Source organism: Pempheris klunzingeri, chromosome 5, assembly GCF_042242105.1.
Source record: "Pempheris klunzingeri isolate RE-2024b chromosome 5, fPemKlu1.hap1, whole genome shotgun sequence".
Lineage (NCBI taxonomy): Eukaryota > Metazoa > Chordata > Actinopteri > Acropomatiformes > Pempheridae > Pempheris > Pempheris klunzingeri.
The window spans coordinates 20065222-20084809 of record NC_092016.1 but is presented as its reverse complement, the minus strand read 5'-3'; the positions used below and the strand labels follow the sequence as shown (position 1 = coordinate 20084809).

Below are 19588 nucleotides of genomic sequence, written 5' to 3'. Positions count from 1 at the left end.
GCCTCGTCTGACTGATAGAGAGAAGGGAACGCTGCAATGTCTTGCTCTGGAGCACAGGGGCTGCGCTAATTGGACAAGTGGCTCTGTGGCATCTGTTCAGATAAACAGGGAGGCTGCGCAAGAATCATCAGGGGCTGTCAGGGGGATTGGAGAAGCGATCCCACCCTCCCAAACACACTCACGAGCACACGCTCGTGGAGAGAGAGAGCACACACAAATGCATACACATGAGCATAACTGCACATGATTCAAAAGTATGCTAGCACCCAAACACACACAATCATGAGTTGCTCAGAGGTCAGGAGACAGTTTGAAGGTCCAAGCAATCATTATATGTTACCTGATCGTACTCTGAGGCTCCGGGGTAGAGGGGCCATCCCAGGAAGAGCTCGGCTATCACACAGCCCAGGGACCACATGTCTATGGCCTCACAGAACGGCAGGCCTAGGATGATCTCCGGAGCCCTTTAGATAGAGAAAACACACAGTATGGTTAGACAAGAGATGTTTTTCTCTTATACTAAATGAATAAGAACACACAGAGCAGAGCTGATGCTATAAAGGTATATTGCTGCGAGTGAGACAGAAAAATAAGACATAATGTAACTCGTGACTCGACCACATTGCAATTTTCCATAAATGTCATAACGGCAAAAGCCTTGTTTTCACACTTCCTCAGAGCCCAGTGTGGTGCGCACAGGTCAGAAGAGGGAATAATAAACGCTGCATATGTAGAAGTGAGCTGGAGACTGTCCACAACTTTTAGCAGCATTCCCAACGCCAATGAAATTTAATTAGACAACCGTAACACACATTTTTTACTCACAGACTGACACTGTTCTACAGTTCCACACCAAGACAGATAATTCAATTAATCTGCAGTGTTTGAGGGCTGTTATCCTAATATTGATCACTCAGTGTAGCCTGGAAAAAAGCTTGAAATTTATTTTCACTGAAGTCAATAGAGCGCTCCTTTTCATATCAGCTGTTTAGACAGTTTCCAAGGTGCAACCTTGCAGACAACTGATTGATAACACCACCACTCACTGCGCTCCATCTCTGGTAATCAAAACATGGCGACTGCATAGAGGAACGATTGTATGTTTATTTCATAGACCACAGCCAAAAGGCAACATGGAGGCAATTGTGCTATAAATATAAGGCCAGTATAAATATACTGTGGAGGGTGCAAAGAGATTCATCCAGGCTTCTAGTAGGCTACATGTGAGTTAATAAAGTCAGTCCTTAACTGCAAGACAATGGCCTTTTCCAGTCACACACACATACACATGCATACAGTGATCCACAAAGAAACCACTTCATTGGTAGAACAGATAAATATCTATGATTTGACAAAAAAGAAGGAATGTTGTTTCACTCATTTGAGCAGCACTGAAGTCCAAAACAATTCCCAACTTTCATTCAACATGTTTTATATCCTGTCAGAAAGACTATTACACATCTTGTAAACTCACGTCTCTGATGGGGCTTAAAATAACCGAGAACACAGTCTGGAGGAGGGGGGGTGATAGGCAGAGCTCTTGTCCTATCTATAACTTCAATCTAGACGGAGCTACTAAAACTGAAATCCCTCTTTATCTATTAATGCCATATTAACAGCATGAAACGCAGATCTTGGGAGCTCAAGGCTGATCTTGGAAAGTTTTTCATTCATAGCGAAGTTCACAATGCTGATTGCCGTGACCATGGTAACTAGGCTAGCGCTCCCCCCTAAGCCTAGGCGGGCTCTGGCAGAGTTTCGGTCGCAGAGAGAGGGACGAGGGGGCCTGGCCTCAGTCCCGCTGGAACTGTAGGTACCAGGGAAACAAAGAATGGTGAAAACAGCATGAGGGGACGCTATAGCACTTTATAGGCCTGTAGGGGGTCGATGGGTGAGCGGTCCGAGTGCCGCTGGGGGGTTTAGAGGAGAATGAATAAACAAACCTCACGTACTTAAAAGCAAATTTTCAACTGTAGCCCCCTGCCATCTATTCACTGCTTGCTGACGAAAGGGCAAAATGAAAAGAAGGCATAGCCGATTCACCGTATACTGAGATATGTCTAATACAGAAAGGCACAAGACAGCGCGGGGACAGACGATGAGATACTGCATAAGGAAAAAGAGTTCAAGAGCGGCAGAGACACAAATAAAGCAAATGAGGGGGAGCAGTGCTTCGCTCAGTGAAGAGCTCCTGTCACAGAGGGTGGTTATTGGGGTCTCAAGGGCAGCAGCGGAACAGACACCAAGACAGCACTCTAGCAACAGTATCTTAGGGCACCATTACACACCAATACAAAGACACCTTCACACACAATGAGCCGAGACGTCTATCAAGGGGCTGCCAAAGAGGCATAAAGGAGCCTGCTAGGAGGCGATAGCAGAGGGAACAGCGAGGTCTACTGAAGGTAGGGACGAGAAGAGATGGACACCAGGACTGGGGTCAGCACGATCTTCCTCTAACAGCCTGTTAGAGTGGCTGGAGTTTCACTGTGGACATGAGGGAGAGGGAACAATAAAAGCCGGACAGGAACAATACCTCCCTGAGAGGCAAGCACACTAGAAAGGTCTTGCAGGACGGTTGTGTGTCCCTTGATGAACACGAAACAATACAAAGATGCGGAAGAGGATTTTCTTCCATTTATATATTCAAATACCATTCTGTTTGTACTTTCAGCTCGTTGCTTATCACGCTGTATATGGAGAAGCTGATAATAGAGGCAGTCAGCAGTCCATCATCATCACAAAAAATTGTGTTCTGCAGTATTCTTTTTTTTTTTACAGTATAATGAAACCAATATACTGTAGCCCAGCCCAATGAATTTTGCAATGAATTTGTCATCTAAATAGGATTCACGCATTCCTACAGAAAAACACAAAACATTTACCCTTTTATTTGCATGAGTATGAGTTCTCAAAAAACCTAATTTGACTCTGAGAAACCAAAAATATGTATGAGCCACTGGAAGCTGAAAAAAAAAATCGGAGGCCGTTCTCACAACATGAGGCTGTTTTTTCACTCGCTGCAAGGAAATTCTCCCCCATCAAAACGCATTGTGGAGATGAAAGCCGCAGGAAACCCTTCATCAGATGGTCCTTCAGATCACTGTGACTCCTGTGGACACATGCAGACCGCAGGACCTTAAACTTTCCCCGTTGTTACTGAGCTAAGTAACTTCTTACACCAATCATCCTCATGGTATGGTATTCACACTAGCTCACAAACAAGCAAAAAAAAAAATAACGTGCCACGTTTCATATGAAAGAAAGGTGGCTTTCATAAAAGCCAACTTCAGCCAAGTGTAATTAATACTGGGTTTTCAACTTTAGTACAATGTTTCTAATGCATGTGTTTATAGCTGTGTGCCACGGCCACATGGACTTTGGCCTTGTGTGTGATGGAGAGATTTGCTAGTGTTGATGTTATGCTTGGATCCATTTCAGCCTGAGCCTTCCCGGGTTATGCTCCAGTGTTCTACTTTGCCTGTTCTCATGGCTCCTCTGCCTCTCACAGAAAGCTCCTCCCATTCAGCAAACGACAGCGATAGAAAGAGAGTGAGAGAGCAAAGGAAGGGAGGAAGGAAGAGAGAGGGAGTAACACGACGTCGCTCGTGATATAAAACCACAAATGCAAATCTGCCCCTACCAACGCGCTCGCTGCCATCGCATGCAAAAGCGCCCCACAGCTGCTGCTGATGCAGGCCTTTCACTGGAAGTGATAAACAGCAGACACATCTGCACAGTTCACAAACCTTAGTTCTTTTTCTGCCCCCCCCTTCCTTGCTAAAGTAGTAGAGCATAAGAGATTGACAGTTCATGCAGATTAGATTTTGATGCTCAATAGGATGTCATAGTTAATCTCTGTTGTAGGTACACACGCAGCCATGCGTTTAGTGTTAAAAAGAATTCTAAGGTATTTAAATCAAAATGTAACTTATGTATTTGAATACATAAAAGGACATTGGAGGAATGACTCTAGGGTCTATAAGAAATTAATGCTCAGTCTGTCAATGTCTCTTTGTGGGTCAAAGACTGAAACAAGACAAAGGGTCTAAAACAATGCTAGAAGCTCTGTGAGGCTCCTTTATGCTCTGTGTTTCTTTTAGTAAAAGGCTGGCGAGAATGTCATTAGTTTTGCTGGTATTTGGTCAAAAGCAGCTAATTAAAAATGTGACCCGATGGTGGCGATAGATTAAAGGTCAGACGGTTTCCAAAGTTATTAATTCATTTTGAGGTGGACATGAATGTCTGCCACAAATGTCAACCTCATGATGGCACTACAAGGAAAATCAAGGGATCACATTGCCATCCACAGAGCCACACCATTAGAGTGGATAAAAACTACATTCTTGTCAACTGGTAATCTCAGAATTGAAGTGCTTGGATAGACCATCTGAGCATGCTACATTCAGCTGACACTGCCAATTTATCACCCTTTAAGCTGCACCCCACCTCGCTCATCACCAGTTGGCATGGCTACCACAGACGGTGCCTCTCAGAGGGTGGTGGTGAGCTTCTTGCTGCCGACCATAGATGTCACATACAGTACAGACGGTGTGCAAACCACCGGCTACCCAGAGGCTTTCTCTGGATTTCAGTGGGGACCCAACTGCATGAGAGGCCTCAGTGTTCGGGCTAGTGGCTCTGACAGCATTGGCCCTAGACAAAAGAAAGGGGGAGGGTGGGATGGTAAAAGAGAGAGAGAGAGAGAGAGAGAAAGCGAGAGAGGGAGGGAGGGAGACAGGGAGAGAGTCCGCACGCTGACATCCTCCCAGCTGGCCTGGTCATTGATGAGCCCCAGTCCCCTTGGGAGCCAGAGATGGCACGACTCATGAATGGAGCCTTTCTTCTGCCATCCCAACCCACCCCTACACCTCAGCCCCTGCACCCACCCCCTCTGCCAGCCCAGCCAACCCCTACACCTCACCATCCACCCCCTCCTTGCAACCCCTCTGCCAGCAAAAGCCCCTTCAAACCCCTCAAACTAGGGCGGCGAGGCCAGGCTAGCACGCCCTCCCTGCTCGCCTGTCCGCCCTCTGCTCTGTTGAACCGTGCCTCCGCTTGGCTGGCCTGCTAGCCCACACACACATAAACACACATGCAGACACACACGCAGACACACACACAGCTGACATCACAGGCTGTGTGCATGTCAGGATGTATCCATCAGGCTGACCTTCCCTTAGCTTGGCTCCAAACGGGAGACTGATGGATCCCTGGAACCCTGCAGCATTTACACACATATACAACGACACACACTCACACACACACACACACACACACACACACACACACAAGCACACACACATACACACGGGTCAGCCAGTTTATGGTAATGGTTTGATCTATTTCCTCTCTATTTCAAAGACTTCATCATTGGCCCTTATTTAACTATGTTTTATTCAATAGGCAGGCAGTTTTAAGTAAAGAGCAGCATGTATACTATATAGGATCTTATACCAGGTATGTTAAGAGCACTGTTGTGGCATAGTGCTGGTTAGTGAGAGAGCCATCCAGTGTTAACAGGAAAAAGCACTTCAAGAGAAAAGAGCCTGCCATTAACTTTTCTACCCTCTATCTCCTTCTCCTCATTCCATTTCCTCCCTTCTCTTTGCCTCTTCCCCTCTCTCCATCCCACGTCTTGCCCTTGCCTAATGTAAACGGCTCGGGTTGGAGCTGTGAATGACTCCCTGCCTCCCCCGGGGTATTCATTTGCATAGTCATGCCCTCGAAGGTTCCTCCACAGCCTCTTTGAAGATGCACCATAGAGAAAAGCGCTTTTCTAGATATATTGCATGGTGGTCGCTGACTGTGAAATCAATGTGCAGAGTTACATCCCCTGCCGTGCACCTGTGGCTCGCAGGGACCTGCCCCAACCCAAGACACACACATACATGCACTCATATACACACTCACATAAATATAAACTATACCTTTCCAACCACTCCACCTGCTCTCATCACATCAGAAATTGCTGCACAGTGCACAGGCTCGGCATACCAGTGCTCGTGTAAATGCACATAGATGGTGGTTAAATTTAGAGACTGGGTGTTCCAGATGGTTCAGGGGGAGGGGGATATCTGGACAAGGCAAACTTTTTCACAGAGTCCTTGAGAAATGTTGTCTCACTCCCTAAGCAGGGGCGACATTCCTGGTGTTCAAGGTCTTGAAAACAGGCCTCCCTCTCTTTTTTCCTTTCTCTCGCTCGCAGAAAAAGGCAGGCAAAAGCGCTGACGAGGCTGTCACTGTTTTACCTGTTAAAAATGTAAGCATTCCCTGCGAGTCAAGCAATGCAATAGAACAAGGCAAATGAAAGCCAACAGAGGGAAAAAGGGAGAGAGGATGCTTCATACAAGAAAGGGATTGACATCCAAATAATTTGCCCCTTAAAAGCGTGGCACTGTCAAGATAGTGCGGAAAGCAACAGGGATAGGCAACTCAACTTCAACAGAAGTTGTGATTACAGCAACTCAAATGCATGATAGCAGGCTAATGTAAAATACGGGGCGACAGCAGCATGTATGCTCATGCTGATTCAACACAACTTGGAAGTACAGTTCACCTCAGCAGCCTCAGCTGTAACTAAGAGCTAACATAGATAATATTTGTAAATTTCAAAGGTTGTCCCAGTTCCCTCTCCCAGTCTCACATGTAACTCCTCCCTCCTCTTTGAGGCGTTTTATATAATGAAGTATTCAGTGGGCAGGAAGCCACCCCTGTCACTGTGGCACAAATGGCGCATGGAGCCTTGTCGTCGCAGTGTGGCACATTCAATATTAGCACACAGGATATGCCACATTCTCTCACATGGCATCACCCTGTGTCATTACACACAAGCTGTTTTTTAACTGAGCGTGTTCATAACAGCGTTAGATAAGGTATCAGATTGAGTGTTGGGTAATATAGAACATCAAACACACATTTTATTGGCCTGGAAATACATTTGCTGCTATGGAGACTTTCTCCCCCCTTGGAGAAGCAGTGTAGTACCATTTTCCTCCTGCCCTCTCTTTCTACTCCCTCTGTTCACAGAGCTTCCATTAGCAACACTAACAACTACAAAAACCAAACAATGAGCGGAGCTTCATCGCAGCTAAGGTTGTTTAGACGTCTATGCAGTGCTTCATCGTTCCCAGCTGGTAATTACCTCTTTCCTGTGGTTATTATTATTCTCCAGCATGCGGCTGATCCTATAAGTAATACATCTCATTTCCACCGGCAACCAGCGGGCTGTCCCTGGTTCCCTGCAGTACCCTCTACGCCACCAACCCCCATCGTCTGGTGCAGGGGTCAAAGGGACAGACCTCCTTCAACTGGGTGGAGGTAGAGGGAGAGGGAGAAACTACAGAAAGGAGATGAGGCAGGAAAAGAAGGAGAGGGTGGGGCGGGCACAACAATGGAAGATGGATGCCCTTCCGATCAACACCCACCCACCTACACGCATGCACACATTCTGTCCCTTCTGCGTTACTTGGGAAGACTGCCGGGAAGGATTTGCGAATGGTAAATGACGGGTATCTGTCATGCAGTGATGCTCTCTGTGCAGACAGCCTGGAGAGACAATGTGGGGGACGCAGAGAGGAGCCTCAACTCTCCAAGCTCTTCCCGGGTAGCGGACTGACGGTCAGACATTATTAGGCCAGTCTACCAGCCTCTGGCCAGACACTGACCCAAACCTCAGGCATGTGCAGCTCTGCTTGACTTGAGACTTGAGTCCCCATGAAAATAAGACTTGAGTGGAATCTCTACATAATAACTGGGTAATTGATATCACCTGCTGGCAGTAAAAAGTATATCTTACAAGAGAGATTTTCTTGGAAAATATTAAATCACCGCTGCTGACCCTTAAGAATGATGCCATCGCACCCTCATATTCTATTAGTCACGACTGTCCACTGTCAACAAGCCCAGAGGAAATATGTGGGTCACTCAGAGAGCTCGCTTGGAGCGGGTAGAGCCAAACTAAAGGCAGAAATGCAGACAGATGATAACACATTCTAACGTGAAGTCACTCAGTCAACCAGCTTAACCAGCTGGCAAGCCTGTCACCATGGCTGTGACATTCACCAAAACAGACAGGAAAGCAGCATAATGGGCAGCGACACACTCTCTGCAGACAGGCACAGGCGGTCAGTCAGGCAGATGAGATTGGGTCTGCTTGTGGCAGAGGGATACTTAAACCAAAGCCTTGATCACTCCATCAAATTAGAGTGTACGAGGGATTCAGTGAGCTAGACTTAAACCTTTCGGTTGGCTCCAATCTGTTCAGCACAGTGCAAGCCACAACCAGTGCGGCCCAGAGCCAAAACCGAAAGACAGACAGTATATCATATCGTAATGTTCTATTGCAGACTTTCAGTCAAAAGCCCAGCATGACAGTTATGTAAACTGCTGGCCAAACCAATCACAATCTCATCTGCTTGCTCGCCTGGCTGACTGTCTGTCTGCTGTCTGGTTGATGGGTATCATTGTCGTTTTATTGTCTACTTTTCTCCAGCAGTTGCTTTCGTCCACTACGGTCCAGAGCAAGAAACTGCAAGGCTCTGCATCGATACGTCCCATTCTGTTGATTTAGGGTGACTAAGACAGAGATCAAGTGATAGGGGAGAGAAAGACGGGGCTCAATCAATGTGGTTGGCTGGCGGAGCCGTACATACTGGATATGTGGTAAAACAACAGACGGTGAAAATCCATTTGGAAATGCGGCGCCTGAGAACATATAGCTAGGAGCCGCGGGGGCGCCGTCCTACTGTTGTAATGACATACGTCTCCCTGCCATTCAATACACACAAACACATGCACAAAACACACATGCACATACACAGTTTCAATCATAAACGCTGCTCTGGTTGACTAGTTCCTTATTTCTGGGGCAAGTGAAAGAGCACATGGGGGAGACATTTGCAAGGCAGACTAAATTCCCCTCCACCTTACCCCCAACCCAGCGTGCACTGACATACAGTACATGAGCTACATTTCTCTACCTCCACCCATCCCCCCCTTCACCCCTCCCTTTTTCTATCACTATCCCTTGTTTGACTACCGTCTTCCTTCCTCCCACCCAGTCGGGCAGTAATACCATCTCCTGCCTAATCAAATTCCGCTGTGTGTGACATGAATTCTCGGTGCCCAAGGCTGCGCTGCCTCACGACAAGCTACTGGGCCGCAGAGAGCTGTAACTAAACCTCACACAGATCCTATAGAGCAGCTCCCCATCTCTCTCTAAAATTTAACACAGGGACAGACCTCCTGGATATGATTCCCCAGACTTCTTCCTATCTGCCTGTTTGTCTGCTTGCCTCGGTGTGTGTCTGTCTGTCTATGCACAGTGCAGCTCCCTGCGTGTGCTTCGGTGAGTCCCTGGAGCGCAGCAGGCTCATGGTTAATTAGAGAGCGGATGGGACGGACTGACAGAGGCTGATCACGATTGTCACCCAGATGTGGTCAGATCTTAATCCAACACAACGACCGAACCCCCCCCTGTCCCTCTGCCACAATTAACATCACATGTACATGACAGCTATCACATAAGCATTGAGGAAAATTTGCAGATTCGGTCTCCTCCAGAGTGTCCTTCGGGAAAGGTGAAGCCTCTACCAATCACGAGTCTTCCCTCCTCAGACTCGTGTCCCTCTATCTGCCCCAGCATGCAACCTGCCTGCTGTGCCTTCAGACACTCTTACCGCCGTTTGTCACGCTGCATTCTTCCCTGACAAGAATTAGAAATGTCATCACGTAGAGAAACAACACCAGGATTATTAAGGCTTTAGGGAGGAATTTGGACAAATAGGCCATTCGCCTCTCATAGCCTCATCAGAAGTCAGTCTCGCTGAGACAAACGAAGGCAGACGGGTCGTGCTGTGTGTGTGGTGTGTTTTCAGTAAATGGGAACTACAGTTTATCATGTCAGGATCAGTCCTTGAGGGGACAAAGCCATGTCATGACAGGGGACAGGTATTAGCGTTTGCCTCTGTGCTTTCTTACTCAAAGTTTAAGCCACATTAATACACAGGGCTCGGGCTAAGAAACTGCTGCTGGTAATTAAATGTTTTCAGACACATGCATTGATATGTGTGGGCATGAGTCAGGCCGTGTTTGTTACGTTCATTCAATAAAAGCCACACTCCTCTTCCTTTAAGAGACAGCAAGAGCAATTCTTCCACCTAAAATTTAACGGCGAATCTCTATCTGTGCCACATATGAATCTGATACAGGCACATAATATGTTATTTAGTGTTTATGTTGCCACTGCTTGGTGAAATGCAGTAAGAACTCTTTTTTTAGTGCAGGCAGGAATAATAATAAGAGATGTCTTCAATAACAATCAGTCACAATGACAGGTAATTAATTTGGCAAAGCAATAATTCCCTGCAGTCATTTATAAGTATAGTCGAAGTTAATCACCTCTCAATAACAATACCCATGTACTGTTCTTCTTTCTCTCTGTCATATGGAGAGTGATAATTTTCTTCCCGTCCACTATACAATCTAACATGACAAACAATGAAGGCATGCTTGGCATTTAATATGCTATACATTGTCTATAGAGGGAAAACAATTACTGTATCGCAACAATCAATACAATATTATCCTTTTCATGTAGCCATACTTGAAGATTCAATTATTATGGACAAAATGACAATGTTATTTCTGCTGCTGTGGCCACACTCAAGGACATGCAAGCAGATTCCATTCCATCTAAATAATAATTTGAACAAAACTCAGATTGCTATCAGATCTTTTGAGGCTCTCACATTGCTATGTCCGCCATATTCACAGCTGGGATACGTTTATGTGTCTGACTGAGGAAGGAAGTGGCATACATTTATTCTCTTAATTAGAATTTGCCTTGCAAGTGTCATTGTGCTGGATTTACCAAGAGGGGGAAATCAATTTAAGAGGCAGCTTGGTGTGGATTTGCGATTGTAAAGACAAATGAGAGTGAACATCCCAGAAGATGTACATATTACCTCTGATGAAGGGGTTAATACTAGAAGTCAAGGGGCTTTGCTGGTTCGGAGGCAAGTATTTGATCTGAAACCAAGAATTACTTTTATTGTTGTTTTTTCTTTCAAGTCTGTAAAATGTCATGAATCAATCCTAATCTCCCAGAGAGCAAGATCACATCTTAAAATTGCTTTGTTGTCAGTAATTAACTGTGCCTATATATTATATTATACATAAGGTTTATTATTATAAGGTCAGAATAATGCGGTAACGGCCGCGGGACATACTCGGCCAAACCCATGCATGGATATGCTGCACGTACTGAGTGCTGAGCACCTTGTGTTTTTCTGGTGGCTAGGCAAGTCAGATTGCCCTTAAACATGATAGCCTTTGGTTTTTATTTCTCACTCAAGTTAAAAACCTATAAACAAAGACACTTACAGGAGTAAGGTCATGTTTACAAGCCAAATGATAAAGCATGAAAAGAACTGATAGTGCCACCTGAGATTGGAGTCTGTCGCCCTTGGGAGTCTAATGACAGACAGCTCAGCTCTTTCATGGACACAGAGACATCTTTTTTCCATGACAATTCATACCAGGAAACGGACGAAAAATATGCTTTCATCATGGCTTACATGTGATAAAAACATTCCACACAGATATGCATGTCCTGTGACAGCTCTATAACTGATGGTTGCCTTCTTTAACCAGGTGTTTTCCTGTCTTAGCGTACTCTGCCCAGAGGGAAGACCGTCCTCTTTTGCTGAGCACACGCACACAACAAAGGTATTCGGGCCCTGAGCATTTCCTTTTGTTGTGGAGTCAGAGCAAACAGGCAGTTTTACAGTACAAGCAGAAACTGTGCTGAGCAGCAGCACTGGAGGTGCCTGCCGAAGTCAATGTGAATTTTAAACCAGTGCTAAACATGACACATTTACGATTTCTCAGGCAAGAAATCATATCACACTGAAGGCTGTGTACAGAGGAATTCTCTCTTTCTCGTCTATTTGTCTCCCTCTTTCCTCCTCTTCTTCGCCTCTCTCCACTTTTCTTCCTCTGCTGTCTGTGTGAGCGCTCTGAGGGTGCTGCTGGAGGGAGTCCAAAAGGACACAGTGTGAAATGAACACAGCTCTGACCTCCCAGACACCCCCGACACAGCCAATCAGATCACTTCTCCTAGACACATAGGGCACTATAATTGGTTGGTGGGTGGGAAATATGACCAGTGGGATTCGAGTGGCGGGAAAAAAGGAGGGAGTGAACAGGAGTGGGGGTCTAGGAGTTGGGAAGGGTAAGGGAGTGGTGCTGCGGCTCCTCAATGCACTTTAACCGACCCTTTGGTCGGGACAGGACAGGAAATCTCCAGAACAAAAGCTAGCTGTCATCTCCGCCTGACAGGCCTGCTCTGAACAAAGCTGCTCTCAGCTGACTGGCAAACCAACCAATCCTTGAGGGAGGTAGCTTGTTGTAATCTGGTTCTGTCTCACATTCCAGACGTCTCTGGTGAGCGAGGCGAAAGAGCGTGCCCTGAACCATCAAACAGGAAATGAGTCCGAATGTCGTTCCTTTCCCTGGGATGGGGCCTCAGCTGTGGCGAGTACAGGGTTGCAAACAACATGGCATTTCTAAATACAAACGTGCCCATAAGCTGACATACACACAGGCCAAAACACATGAAGGCATCCACAAATTATCTCTCAGTTTCCTCTGTTCTACCTCTTTTAACACTTAGGTATAGACATGCACACACCCTTCGCCCAGACATCACTGCTCACAGCTGCACGCCCCAGGCCTTTGCTATCTCCAGTCCAAACCCAGACTCACATCAGCCACATTCCACAGCCTCCCCAAGCCCCAGGGGCAGCTTCACAGCTGGGCACCGAGCTGGGCTGTTCCCTGTCTCCCTGGCTCGAAACTCACCATCACCATCCCCTCCTACACCCCCCCCACCCTTTTGCTCACCATCTTACACACCCCGAAACAGAACACATCCCTCTTTCACCCCTGCATCAGTGTCTCGGATTGTTCTTGAGGAGAAATTGTCCTTTCTTTGTTCCAGTCAGCTCATTCACAGTTTACACAGCAAGGTTAGACAAAAGTGGCTGAGGCCACAACAACAGCGGATCAAGATGAAAAAGAGCTCCCGTAATGTTAATGAGTTCTTTCAAATTCTGCCATTATTGAATAGCGTTTTATTCCCTTGTAGCAGCAATTTCTTTTAAGGTGTGTCATGTTGACAGGGGTAAAAAGACATGTCAGCAAACAGACTACACAACCTAATAACTTCATCCCTGACTATGAAGCTATCTTGTTGCCAGTGAGCAGCAACAGCAGTCGATATATGAAACCGATCTCATAATGCAATAAATAAAAGTGGAGAAGTTGCGAAGCTCCACAGAAACAGGACCCTGGTGAGATCGTAAGAGGGGATCATCGAAAATTCAGTTTGGGGATATGACATTTCTCACAATCCATTCATCTCCTTTTCATATCAGCTCAGCAGTGACATTAAGAGGGTGGGTGCTATCATTTAACAAACTATCAGTCAGAGTTGAGAATGAGTTGAGATGTGTTGAGTCAGGTCTGATTAAATATCAGCATCAGAGTATACTTTGATTCCCCAACTCCACTTAACCCTAAGATGCAGACGTACAAGGAGAAAATGCACATTTCCCACAGCTTTAACCACAAAGGAATGTGCAGAGCTGCACTGTGGAGAAAAAAGACTCATGAAGAAGCCTCAGCGACATGGGTCCTTCCTGTCCATGAGGTTCTCAAATGTGAGAAAAATGATACACAGCAGGCCGATTTGACAGAAAAGCTGAATCTACACATCTGACCAACACACCCCCAAATGGCAATACACGTACAAGGTCTCTGAATGTGAGTGTGCGCGCACATGTGGGTGTATTAGTGTTCATGGATGTGTGTGTCTGTAAATACTTAAGGCCAGGCTCTGTTTCATCATTTCAGTAAATGCCACGCAGTATATCAGTCTAACTGCACACGTCTCGGGCCATTTCCATATCTGTAATAGAAAAAGTCCATCTCCCATCAGAGCCACTCCTCCTTCAGAGAGCCCAAATAACATACACGTGTCTGCACAAATGTGAGCACACACGCACACACACACACACACACATCACATCTCTGATGAGCTGACACAGAAAACTAGATTTATTAAGGGGAGGGAGAGAATGAGGGATGCGGAATGTGTGTGGGGGTGTAATTTCAGCAATGGACACAGGTTGCTGTAGACAAAAACACACACACACAAAAAAACATGGCACCCCGCACCCCCGGCAGCCCCCCCCCCCGCACCCACAATCGTAGCCGTAAAGTGCACCACTCCCCTCTAAGAGACCTGTTTATTTCAGACCTGTGACACAAAAGCCACAGCGGCATGCAGGCTTATCTCTCCACATCCCTTGAAACGCAGCACAGCCCCCAAAGAGCTCCCCGGCGCTCCACATGCCACTTTCAATTAGTTCCACAAAGAGAGTCTTCCTCTACCAAAAGGAAGATGGGAGCTCATTACTGAATTCCTCTCTACTCTCAGCTTTGAAATATAGATCAGGAGGCTATGTCTGACTGCTGGGGCCCTGGATGTGCCACTTGCCGACCATGCCACACCAGTCCAGAGCAGATGAGTGCAGAGTGCCGTCTCATGGATTACCCACTCCTCAGGTTTAACAGCCCCTACAGCTTACCCTCCATCTCACCATTAGCCCCCTGCCTACCCCTCCCTCGCTCGTTCGCTTTCTCTCCCCCTATCTCTCTCTCTCTCTCTCTCTCTCTCTCTCTCTCTCTCCACTAAAACAGGCTCCCCGAAGCCACGGCTCTCAGCACTAAAACCCACAAATGGGAAAATACCAGTTCTAATAATCTGATGAGAGCGTAAGAGAGAAGCAGCGGAGGAAATGTGGATATCATATCGCACAGCGGTACTATTATAGTAAGCATAGACACAGAGGCAGGTGCTGATAAGGTAATGCAAATTCATTCAGGTATTCTAATGACACTAAAGCTTAGCAGAGCTGCAAAGGTGGGCCTCAATGGAAATCAGCTGATGTATCGTAGTTCATTAAGGCCAGTTTCGGCAACATTAAAATCCAGAGATACAAAGGTACTTGCTGATCACAAACATGGCATGACTGCTAATAAAGTAGGCTAATGCATGCCAGTTGTGAACTACTCTGAACTGTGACACACAGTAACAACACTGCCATAAAACACGGCAGCTGCATATGCCCTGAGATCAAACACTTAGTGGGAATTTATCTCTCATCTGGACAGAGCAGAAAACGCAATAGTAACCATGACACAGCGATGCTAGTTAATGGTTTCCCCTCGGGACCAAAGCCAGCGTGCTCACCAGCATCGAGCAGTTTACTTTTTGACTAGTGATCTCATTAACTACACATAGGTCTCCTTGCTGCTGCACCACATCCAAAACAATGCATGCATGTGTGTGTCCAGTATGCATATCTTCATCTACAGACAGTATGTTTATTCCTTTAATTAACAACTTCCATTAGCGCCATCCTCGGTGGGATGCCATCAGCTAGGTTACAAACAGGCAGTTAATTAGAGGATATTGGCTGAAACCAGAGGATAACCATTAGGGATTGTGCAGAGAAGAGACATGTGACCCATTGACTCTTTTGTCTTTGAAAAAAGAAAAGAAAATCATTGTGCTGTGCCCCCCAGTTAGTCATTTCCTCCTCTCAATCAGTCACAATGTAGAGAGGTATCAGATACGTGGGACACAAGTTTCGGCTTCTGCTCCACTGATGGAGATGTAGTGTAGGAAGAGGGACAGAGGGAGGAGTGAGAGAGGTAGGATGGGAGGAGTGGGTGGCTGTAATGGCAGTGAGAGAAGAGGGGTATAGGGTCTTGATACTCTCTCTGATTCGCTCTCTATGCAAATCACAACAATCACAGGAAATGCCTGGGCCTTGGCTCCAGCTAATTGCCACGGCAATAACAAAGGAGGGCTTCCTTTGAGCGGAGAGGCAAATTAAACATTAGTTTAGAGTTTTCTTGGAGACCGAGGGATGTTATAATTACCCAGAAACCAACACATCAGCACTTTGCATGCCACGCGTCCCACTCTCACAGCCTGGCGGAGGAAAACAAATGTATCTCATATTGTGGGAGAGAGGCATTTGGGGGGGTGGATGAAGTAGAGGAGTACCAGGAGGGAGATGGAGTGGGGGGGGAGAAGATAGTGAAGGGCATGGAAGGGGATGAGAGCAGAAAGCAGGGGATGGGGGAGGACAGAGATGGAGAGAGACACGGGGGGATAATAAGGGGGAAAGGAGATGGAGAATGATAGCTCGTCTCTCCAAACCACTCCATGCTGGTAGTGAGGCATCAAAATGTACACCCACTATTAGCATATTGACCCCACCTCTCTCCTCTGGCCTTTTTCCACCTCATTATCATCAGGTATGGTGCATGGGACACAGCAAACACAAACCAAGCTCATTTCCCATCACATGTTAGCCTAAATGTCACGACAGCAATGAAATGGGAACACCGAACAAATGGCGCCATGCAAATGCGTGCTAGTTTGGCCGTCTAGCTGGCCACCTAAGGGTTAAGTCTGCGAGCACTTTATTAATGTGGGTCGGTGCAGCGGAGCATGTTGCAGGCGAAACAAACAAGGCTGGATCTAGCTGAGATATGCAACCATGGAAACTTCAGGAGACGTCCTTGGATCTCCTTCCCTCGGGGGGAGGGAGGCAGAGTCCCTGCCCCAGTCAGGAGGGCCGCCATTGGGCCTTGAGCGATGTGATGTGTCCTGGATGGCTGGGTCTATGTTTGATCTATGTCTGAGGGCAGCGGCAAAGCCTGACACATTCACCCAGTCTGCCTAACCTAAATGTTCACTCAAAGAGTGTGTCTCTCCCTGCAGCCAGACCCTGCCCTCTATCTGTCTGTCTGTAGGTCTCTTTGTCTGTTTCTCACTAATCTGCTAGACTGCCAGTCTGTCTGTCCGTCGTCCTGCTGGTCTATTTGGTTTTAGTGTCTGTCCATATGTCTGTCTGAGTGTTTGTAGGTCAGGTCTGCTTGCCTGGCAGAGAGTCTGTCTTGCCTTGCACTATATGGATGCATGAACTCACACGAGCCACTGACCGTGCCCTGGAAATCTAATCATCCAGCACAGTTGGATGTTTGTTTGTGCTTGTACACACAGATGTGCATACAGGAGTGCAAACAGCCAACCATGTACACAAACAAAAGGAGTCCCACCTAGCTATGTGTATTTCAAATTTTGTTGTAAAGGCAGAGCTTGGTTGTTATGTGCTCTTGTTAGTATTTGTGTTCAAAAGCACAGGCTGTGTGTTGTATCAGTCGCACAAGGCTAACCCTTAACTCTCAACACACCCGTGTGCACACACACTCGCACACACACAGATTGCCCTACGTCAGCAAGCCAAACTCATAAAACACTCACTCTCTAATTGGCATGTAGTAATTTTGCTAGCTCCTATAATAAAAGAAACTTTTTTCTACCCCAATTACTTCTCCATGTTTATGTAATGGGGCTTGTTATTTTCTGACTTTTTAATATCCCCGCTCATATAACTGTAAGCTATGTGAATAACAGCCTTAATAGACCACAGGTCTGCAAGGATTTGTTACTTTTAGGGAAACCAGGGCTGCAGTGATACGATGTTTGCAAGCAATCCAGAGCAGTGACATCAGTTAATTACATAAATTGGAGCAGGATCAGGCCAGCCATGAGAGAGATTATGACACAAGGGCAGACTGAATGGCTAGAGGGACACAGCCCAGTGTTTCTGACACCAACATAAAGGGGGAAAGGAATTACATCACTGTGTTGGGGTTATGTAAAACACTAGACCTGCTGTAAGACCCAACCCCCCTCTGAGAAAAACATGTGGAAGGAAATAACTCTTTAAGAGAGACAGAGCCAGAGATGGTTGATTTAGTTTAACCGGAATGTTTCTCGTTGTGCTTCAGTCAGCTATGGGCATCAGGAACATTCAAGAAAAGCGGAGGAAGAGTGAAGTTTTGCACCACTCTATGCTTATGCATGTGAATGAAGGAAACTGAAAACAAATCCACTAGCAACTCCAAGGAAAAAAGTCACCCAGGCTAAATATGCTCTGTGTGGTAAAAAGGAGAGACCTGCTAGCGAGCCGGCACTAGAGGGGGTGTAAGATCTCCACCTCCTCATCAGTAGGCCTAAAGTCTATCCCATAGTCGCTCAGAAACCCAGAGGGGAGATCAAAGCCTGTGTGATCCAGTGGCTGTTATATCACCCCCGGCCTGCTCTCCCACTGCGGGGCCTCCTGTTACGGTGCAGGCAACAGGGAAGAGAGGGAATACAACACGCTGACCTGGTCTTGTATACGCATGCAACCTCCATGGGTTTCTTTCAAGGATTTAATTTCTCCCCTCTGCAACTACATTTACATTCCACTTTGCATTCCATTAATTTCCATTTGACCACACTTGCATGTTTTTGCAGGCAGCATGAATAGTCATGAGCCGCACATGCACTGACAAAAAAAGATATACACCCTCAAGAACAAAAATGGGTTGAATCTTTGTTTTTTTTTCAGTCATTGTTCACACTTAAGGGAAAACATTTTAGCCTCTGCAGATCCAATTTGGTATTTGTATTTTAATTCAACGTTTATTTCACCAGGCATGTCAATTATGAAAAATAGCAGCCTGCTGCTTCCTGCTGTCCCCACTCCATTGTTCACCTTGTTACAAACTCTCATTTAAAATCAGCACCTCCTCCCTCAGACTTTCCTTCCCCGGGTGCTTCGGGAGATGAAGCAGGGAGACAGGCACGATTGGACCCTGTTTTCTTCCCTCAGTGGAAAGGCATCTCAACAGGCCTGCTATTGACCACATCCACCAGGGGAGGGAGTGGGTCAATGCAACAGAGAGCAGGGGACCATTTTGGACCACTTAACTATAATCAGTAAATGCACCCTGGTCGCAATTAGCACAGGGCCACCCTGCGAGTGTTCGTTTTGCTCACAGCTCTCTCTGCGTTTTATTCTGCTCCACAGGAACCTTGTAATGCAAATAGCACTGCTTACTCCCAACTTAACAATGGTAAAAGGAGGCAGGATGTGTGTTAGAGTATGCTGCTGTCCTTATTTGCTGGTTGTTTCAGCTAACACAGTTGCTTTACTGTGTTTCTGGGAGAAAAAAAATCTATAAATCCTTATATATTCTTATGGTGCACTGTTCTGCTCCAGCCGCCTTGCTGTAAAATAAACCTTTAAAAACTGGACTCATATGGTGAAACAGACAGAGGGGTCATCATCTGTAGTGCACAGGCTCAACATTCGTGGCCAATGATTTGCTCTAGTCCAGTGTCAGCCCTGCCTCAGCTGTCTGCAGTATATCTAAAAGAGCTGTTATGACTTGTCCTCAGATGCTTCAGCTGCCGGATTTATGCAATTATCTCGACAAAATGGCTTCATTTCATAAATCAAGACCTGGTCGAGCTTGTGAAGGAGAGAAAGAAGCTCTTTTTTTTTATTTCGGCTGAAAACAAAGAGCAGACAGAAATGTGACAGGTAGCTGGTGCTATCACACTGAGCGTCTCCAATGCACCAGCACTCTCCTCAACTCATTTATGATTCAC

At 46.3% G+C, this 19588-nt stretch overlaps 1 protein-coding gene across 2 annotated transcripts in view; it reads right to left on the bottom strand.

The window, feature by feature from the left end:
* hipk2 (homeodomain interacting protein kinase 2) overlaps positions 1-19588 on the bottom strand; it is a 65393-nt gene that overhangs the window by 17187 nt on the left and 28618 nt on the right. For both annotated transcript variants that reach the window (XM_070831053.1, XM_070831054.1), the window contains exon 3: positions 341-464. In XM_070831053.1, the coding sequence (XP_070687154.1) occupies positions 341-464 (124 nt within the window). The remainder of the gene's footprint in view (positions 1-340; positions 465-19588) is intronic.